The sequence below is a fragment of the Seriola lalandi genome, unplaced genomic scaffold, assembly GCF_002814215.2.
Source record: "Seriola lalandi dorsalis isolate HSWRI2012SDOR001 ecotype SW California unplaced genomic scaffold, Sedor1 jcf7180002054133, whole genome shotgun sequence".
NCBI classification, from domain to species: Eukaryota; Metazoa; Chordata; class Actinopteri; order Carangiformes; family Carangidae; genus Seriola; species Seriola lalandi.
This window is the reverse complement of record NW_019524686.1, coordinates 584104-592622: the sequence shown is the minus strand read 5'-3', so window position 1 is coordinate 592622 and position 8519 is coordinate 584104. Positions and strand designations below refer to the sequence as shown.

The following is an 8519-nucleotide window of genomic DNA, read 5'->3' as shown; positions in this document are numbered from 1 at the left end:
CTGCCAGCAGCTTCATTTATAAGATTGTCACAGCCTATGTGAGAGTGCCGTTCACTCTCCTCTTGCAGACCAATAGTCCCAAAGGAATTCAGCGTATGTTCCTGCTAATATATGTGTATTGATGTGATTATATATGTGTGTGTGTGTGATGTGGGTTTGAAAGGTGAGATAAGAGGCAGGTGCTTGGGAGAAAGAGAGATGACCAGCATGTAGTAAATTCCTTATGTTCAGACTCAGGGAATTTATCGACAGAAATGACCCAGAGGCCATTTTGGAACTAAAGAGGCCATAAGCTCTGTCAGCGATGAAAACAAGTCAAGTTTTGAACAAACACAAGGCCCAGACTTATTGCTGATATCCGTAAGGTATGAAGCCGTGCCCCATCAATCTCGCTCGGGTCACAATACTTCATTTTCCCTCATTTCTCTGAAAGGGGAAAATATGATTCCACCTATCGATTGCTGCATAAATGTGTTGCCTAGTGATGAAAGATGAGGTGTGCTTTGCTTTTATGCGATCCGATTAACCTCCAGTTGGGAGCGGGCTCTCTGCTCTGCCTGGGTTCTCCTGCGGTGTCAGGGTGCATGTGATGGGCACTTAGAGTGATTAGTGTTCCTGCGTGTGTTTAGTTTGTGTTGAGATATCACCTAGAACATTACACTAACCAGGGGATTATATTGCTGGCCACTGAACATGGTTCCATACCCAGTAGTCTGCAATGAATTTAAGAGGGACCAATTCTTAAGATTGTTATTGTGTTTTTGAGACAGATCGTAAAAATATACGTATTGGACAGAAAAGATGGGCAGCGATGGCAGGTATTTTTTTTCTTTATTATAAAACTATAATGCTCAGCTAAATGTGTTTAAACCAGTCCTTAGTCAGTACAGTAATTTAAATTGTTGGGGGTTTTCAATAGCTTAGATAATTGCCGTGCTGCATTGTGGCTTTGGAGACATTTAGCCAACTCTCCCCTTCGTGTGCAAAACAAGACTTTATCAGAAGCCGTCTTTGATAAGGTTTTTAAACTTCTTGACTTTGACAATGGCATTTTCTTCATCTGAGCAGCAGCTGACATTTATATTCAGCCCTCCAAGAGCCCAAAATACCCTTTTCGTTTCATTGTTCTGTGGTCGAAAATGGAAAAGTTACTTCTCATACTGACCGACAGTTGGTCCATTGATGGTGACTTCAAGGTCCCCAAAGCAGTTCGTCTGCAGAGCAACCCACCACATAGAGCACATGTTTAACAAAAGAAAATGCCACATAAAGATCAAATCTTAATGTTTTACCTTGTGGACTTACGAAAATTTGGGATTTCAAAACCTTTTTTAAATGTCAGTATTAGAAGTCACCAAACAAGATGTGCTGTTCCTCTTTAGAACACACTAAAAAGCGTCAGCACTACCTGATACAAAAGTTGGAGCAGAGAGGAACAAATGACAGTATCAAACAGCATTTCCTTACAAGTCTTAGTGGCTTTTGGAAAGAGGACGAGTTTAGTTTGAAAGTGGAAATTGAAAAGACACATTTTTGCAAGATATTGAAGGTTTAATTTAAGCAATAAAGACAATTTTTCACAAATTCAATCTTTGTGAAAATGATTTAGGTTTGGAAACAACTACCTTGATTTAAATGATAGGGCTGGTGTTACTCTATATTTTTCTTTTATAAATGTTAGAATTCAGTGACAAAACTAGAGTGGCACTGAGTGCCAAACATTTTCTTACACTAAATCCAGATTATTAAAAAAGTGATAGAAAAATTAAAAAAACTCCTGGAGCTGACCCTTTAATCAAACCCACAACAATATTGTACAGGTTCTTCCCCCATGTCCTATCCCTCCACCAAGTCTTTGGCACAAATTGGTTCAGCATTTATTGTGTAATCCTGCTGACAAACAAACAATCCAACAAAGTAGTACGGCACTCAGACCTCTGCAAGGCCAATGTCAAACAACATAAACCAGACTTCAGAGAAAAGAAATCTAATCTATAGTAAATAATCTGGATCTGCCCCAAAATTTAATGGATTTTGGCCCATGCCCCATCCCTCCACCAAGTTCAGTGCAAATCAGCTCTGTACTATTTGCGTAATCCTGCTGACAAGTAGACAGACACAGGTGAAAACCTCCTTGGTGGAGGTTACAATGCATTAAACTGTCTTGTAATACTTTAAGCCACCAACTCACCACCAGGCACACTGGGCCCAACAAAATCCTCAACAAGTCACAGATATAATGCTTCATTCTGAAACAACCTATAGCCATGCTAGCAGCTCTGTGAGACTGTACGTATGTACAACCTACGTTGCTAGATGGTGATGCTAGCATGGCAAAATCAAAATGCTCACGATGACAATTCGAACATCCTGATGCTTCGCAGGTATACAGTAATGTTTAACATGTTCACACATACCAAGTATTTTAGTTATTTATTTTTAATAGCTCTTTGTTTGCAATTTGGTCAGCTCAAGCTGTGTTTAAATGGGTTATAGAAATAAAGTTGACTTGAGTTGACTTCACCATCTTAGTCCAGAGCGTTAGAATGCTAACGCTGATTTAATGTATTTGGTTAATTAAAATTTCGACCTGACGGTGGCGCTAGATGGAAAGACAAGGGATCGCCAAAGTTGATTCACTTCTTCCTGAGGGCAACATGAATGTTTGCACCAAATTTCATGACAAAACATATAACAGTTGTCAAGACATTTCACACAAAACTACAAACATCACTGCAGGTAAAAGGTTCGAGAGTTTCCTATTTGTAGCAAAACAAACAGGAATAGTAAATTTATTTCCAGCTGTAGATTAAACTTATTTGGGCACCAGGACTGCTTCTATGGCAGTGACTCTAAATAAACTACAGTGCCCATGTTCATTGTAATAAGGTGTGGCACATTGATGTGTTTCTGGACAACACTGAGGCTCTAGGACACAGATGACTCAGCTATTACCAGACTCTGCCTGTTAGTAGGGATTTCTTAACAATAAGACAAACATAGACTGTATCCAGCCTTTTCTTTCGAGCCTATCTTGGACCAAAACAGAGACTGAGGTAAATGATTGATGGAGAGGCAGATGGACCAGATTTAAATTTTAGATGCCTTCCCCGTCAGTGGCAACTTGTGGTTGGTTTTTTTTGTTGTTTTTTTTTTAGGGAACAGAAGCGATACCAAGTGGCATCAGCAGGTTGGAAAGCTGTTAACTGTTGTACAGGTGCTTCTAAAACAGGCTAGAGCAATGTTCTGCCATGTTTGTGATGGCTCTGCAAGAAAAACAAGTCTAATTTTAAACTGAATCCTACAGTGAAGGAGGCATGTGGGCCATACACATAATCTCTCGCTGTGCTGTAATCTTTGACTTTCTCCGAGCATCACCACCATCACGACCTTACACGTTCCCGTTCCATCCCCTGTTGCTGTTCGTCTTCCCACCTCCTTCCTCGATCACCCCTCTCTCCCCCTATAGATCTGATATAAAAAAATCTGTTTGATTAATGTATTACTGAAGTTGAGCCAACTTAATATGTTTGATCAGGGAGTGGTTGTGAGATGCACACATGGTGGAGGATAAAGATAAGATGAGAGGAGGAGGAGGACTAGTAGGAGGGAGGGATTACATTTCTTGGGTGAAGTTCTACTTAGAGAACAGGTGATTATTTAAAAAAGAAAAAGAAAAAAAAGAAAAAGGGTTTGATTTGAAGTCACAAATGTCTCTCTTGGGGATATAAATGCTTTAATGCCATTTTAAGAGTTTATTTTAGAAGTAGCTTTCTGCATGTTGTAGGAACGTCATGGAAAATGCTTTAAATGCATTTTTATTTGGAGTCCCATGCTGCTTCGGGCCTCCTGGCTCCGGCTACATGAATATAACATCAAGACATTAAACCCTGAATCTAACATCTGTCTAATGATGAGGCCAGTCCGGTTCAGCTGCACATTTGCTATGTGATCTGACTCCTCGGTCCGCATCCTGAGGGGTTGGCAACGCCAAGAAATCCTCCACAAGAGTTTACAACCAGGATTTACCACAGGGGTTAAGTTATCTGCGCAAATCATTCCCCTTTTCATTTGCAGAAACAGTCCTGCGGAAATGATTTACAAGTACAGTAGCTGCAGACATGAAATCCAAGGGCAACTCAGGGCTACAAATCACACTGGCTTTGCCTCTCTATTTAGGACGTCCTATTGGTGTCATAGAACGGGACATATTCTAAATCTGAAGTTACAAATTACAGCATTTTTTTTTTTGGCTGTAATGAGGTATTTAGTTTCATCTGTGTCATGGTAAGTGGAAAGTAGGACAGTGTGTCACAACCCACAGAGAAAAAGAGACAAGCAAATCCTCTCACTGCACTGTAAGCATGATCCAACAGCAACTAAGCACCTGCTCCCCTGACATTACTCTCTGTTTTGTCATGTTTAAGGGTAAAAACTGGTCTCTCAGTCAGAACTGTGCAGCAGCAGTCTCACTGTATACTGTCTCAGTGAAGGCCTTTACATCCTTTAGTATTCCTCCTTCCTCATCAGAGATGCGGCAGTGAATGTAAATGCAGTTTAACTCTGGAGTCCGAGTATTTTGAAGAAGGTGCCCAACATGAATACAAACATAAAAGCAACCGCTTAGAGAATAATGCAACTAATTTATATTTATGATTCATTCTTATTATTTCCATGGCTTTGTTACCCATATCAGTGTCAGACATTTCACTATTAATGCATATGATTATAGAGTAGAGAGGTCTGTAATTAGGTTCAGCTGTGTGACTGTTTTTCATTTGAGCGGCCAACACAATTTTCATAGCTGTGGTGGAGACGCAGGCAATAGTTTCAATATTTTTAATTTAATTTATTTTTTATTTTATTTTTGAACAAAATGGAATTTGATGGAGGAAGGTTGATTTTTGATTTTGTGCAACTGAAGCTTTAATCCAAGTCCTAGGAAGGAGAATTAGGGCCATGGATGAGAAAAGAAAATGAGAAGATTTTTTCGAGAATAAAGTAGAAATTTTGAGGACAAAATCAACTCCCCTCGTCATTTTCTGTGTCACTGTCAGCGCACAGTAGCTCCACGCATCCTCCCAAGCGCGCAATGGATGTGAAGGAATAGGCTACTATTACTTTGGGGTCGTTGTTTGTTCTGTAGACCTCCATCCACACTACATAGCAACTAAAACCATCAGCACAACCATTGATAGACACAACCGTGTTGCGACCTTTGTTGCGGTATCGCCTGCGTCTCAGACGCCGCACCCGCCTGAGCTCCACACCTTCAGGATCAAACAACTTGATCAGTTGTCTTATTGTGTCTTATGATACAAGATATCCCCTCTGAATTGGACGCAGGTGTTACCAACAATATCCCTGCATTTGTCTATTACCTGCCATTTCAGTTTGCACGAATGCAGCCTTGTGTGATTTTTCCATCTGTACAGACGCAGTTTTCAGCACAATCTCTTCAAAGTCCTAATGCTGACAACTACACTGTGCTTAAGAGCCGAAAGAGAGAATTTTTTTGTTGCTAAAGCCGATTCTGAAGTATGATTTCATCAGTTCATCTATACAAGGCATTTTGTATTGGCTGTCATACTCGCTGTTTGATATCGTCTCAAAAGGTCGACTTTAATCTCGAAATGGCAACTTTATTCCCGACATTTCGACTTTATTCTCGAAAGGCAAAATAAAAAATAAAAATCTTTCTCTTCTGATTCAGTTTGACTTTATTCTCAACATTTCTACTTTTTTTCTCCACGATGAAAAAAAATATTCCTCCTCCCCCTTTTTTTTGTCATCCATTGCCCTAATACTCCTTCGTAAAGTCCTGACCTGTGTAATATACCAAAATATACCTCGCTGCTCCTCTATATCCAGACTTAAAAGTTAAAACAGATGAAGAAGGATGAGATATTAACCCTCCAGTGGATTCATTAGGCCTCCCATTAGGCTGGGTGACGGTCAAAGACAGCACCTCTTGATAAAAGACATCTCTGAAACACATACAAATAAAAAGTGGATAATGAAAACCCATTATTCTTAAACAGTCTGGTGCATGACAGTATAAGGCACGGTATTCCTTTCCATATCTGTCTCCTTACGAGAGGTATTGATTATTAGATCAATATATATAGCGCCATTTTAATCATAGTAAACCTTATGTATACATATTATTGTATGTACCGTAATCTTGATCTTGAGATTAAGTCACAATTTTTATCTTAACTGAATAAAACAGGGTTTTGGGGCGATCCTCCTTTCCTCCCTCCGCTGTGTCAGAGTTGGGATGGTCCAGTCTCGAGTGCTGCTCTTGAGCCTGATGCTGGCTCTGTCCATCAGGCCAGCTGGTCATTGCTCTGCTGCCATGGACTGTCACAAATCACCGCCACGCCACATCTCCCCACAGCACGCAGGGTTCGGGACAGAAAATCAATGGGCTCTCATGGGCTACTCCATCTGTCCAAATATCTGGAGTTTGATGGCGTAGGCAAAGAGGCCGTGAGAAGGATTTGCAGGATGGAGAGGGGGAGGGATGCGAGCGGGTTTCCGAGCCATGCGGGGTCTGACGCGTCTCCCCAGGGTTGCAGAGCTGAATGGGGAAACAAGACGCTACATGAGCTGGAGGGGACAGGCGCATGCCAGTGTGTCCTGAAAACAATAGGGAGCTCGGCCCGCTAATTTCTCCGGCTTATCGACAAGGTCAGCAGATGAAGCAGCAACACTGGTTGTAAGTGTGACTCACCGGCTGTGTGTATCCCCTCCCTTCCTCCCCCTCTCTGCCTCCAGCCTGTTACTGTTTTCAAAACACTCCTCGCTACAGGAAACAGCAGCACCAACCTCTGAACCAGCAGCCCCTCACGCTGAAAATTGAAAAGCTTTTTGACGCAGATTCGGATCATGCAATCACACAGTCGGCATATATCTTACTGTTCATTGTGGCGTTTTCTTTGAAGTGAATTAGCAATTTTAATGACAGCGATCACCTCCCCATTCATAAATGCTCCAGCAAAACAATCCCCCCACCCCCGACACGCTTTTGCACCATCACTGCATCCTGCATGGTCTCAGCACCGCCCAAGACGACTGTAATTGGTTTAATGAAACACAAACAAACCAGAGCGTTTGAATGAATGTGCCAGACCACTCTCCTGCACTGACAGAGAGCTGAGGACGTAGGTCTGACTATGCCAGACGACACTGGCTGTGACACACAGCTCATGGAGGCAATTATGGTACTTTAAAAACCCCTAGCACTCAATTGCAGCAGAATAATTCCTACTCCTTCTCAGAATCATAACACAGACACGATACACATAGTTTTATATCCAGTGTGATTTACGCACTCCAAGAATACCACTATAATTTTTTATTGTGGATAAACGTCCATAAATACACCTAGAAATCATACAAGAAAAAAAAGACAGTAATCCAGTGAGAGTTATGTGCACGTCCACGGTGCATTACAAACAGGAGCTGCTAATTCAGCATTTCTCTACTGGTAGTTGATACTACCTTGAAAACTCACCTTAATATGACTAAACACCCTTTTGTTTCCTTTAAACAAAATATGTCAGATCCCTCAGCGCATCATGTTTAACATTGTTTTAACACTAAAAACAGTGTGAGAACTTGAATACAGATAACAGCGTAAATAATCAAAGTTTCCAGATTTCCTGATTTATGTAGATTTAGGAATAATTTGTTCAAAGAATTAAAAAAGAAAAACTCTTTCCCAATTCCATTCTGTATATGCTATGGACTAAATGTCAAGGTATAATGTTTTTGCAGCAATAAAATTCTGTGCTAACAGGAAATTATGCATTACGTGAGCCAACTGACATCAATCAAACAGAGGCATTTAAATGCGTCTGCCAATTAAACTTCACACAGAGAAAGTAAGATTGCTTTCGGAGATCTTCCCCCGAGCTGCTCACCAGCATCCACAATTTGTTTTACAGCTGAGTGTGGCTCCTACTTTTCCTATTTGCATTGCATTGTGGACAGAAGTGCACATCAGCGGCACAAATGTTTGTGATTCTGTCAATTTTCCAGTGTGAACACAAAACCTGATTAGGATTACTAATGTATGAACCGAGAACACAGCTTAAGAATCAGACCAGGAATTCCATGACAACTTTCTGTACTTGACAGTATCGAAGAGAAGGTTTGATTGACAGAGACGGGAATGAAGCAAAAAGACAGCAGATCAAGTCGTGTGAGGAAAAAAAAAAAGGAAGGAGAAACTGAAGGAGAGAGCAGATCGAGTTAGTGCGTCATAATGAAAAGGATCGAGAGCAGGAGGGAACGTGGACAAGCCTGATAAGCAAGTGACTCAGAAAGACGCCAATGTTTGGAATTGAGTCTAACAAATTCTTTTAAATTAGAGCAGCGGCTCATGAAAGTGATATCATATGGAAATGGTTCCAACGAACCATTTAACATTCACCGCTGGAACTGACTGTAGATATGATTGCTTCAGGTTGCAGGCAATGCATGCAAATGTGCTGTTAAATGTGAAGTGCTAC

The 8519-nt window shown here is 40.9% G+C and overlaps 1 protein-coding gene across 1 annotated transcript in view; it reads left to right on the top strand.

Moving 5' to 3' along the window:
* The first annotated feature begins 6547 nt into the window (after positions 1-6547).
* The window catches only part of LOC111652970 (transmembrane protein 132C), a 94394-nt gene continuing 92422 nt past the window's right edge, over positions 6548-8519 (top strand). Inside the window, exon 1 of the mRNA XM_023403390.2 lies at positions 6548-6635. Within this exon, the coding sequence (XP_023259158.1) occupies positions 6548-6635 (88 nt within the window). The remainder of the gene's footprint in view (positions 6636-8519) is intronic.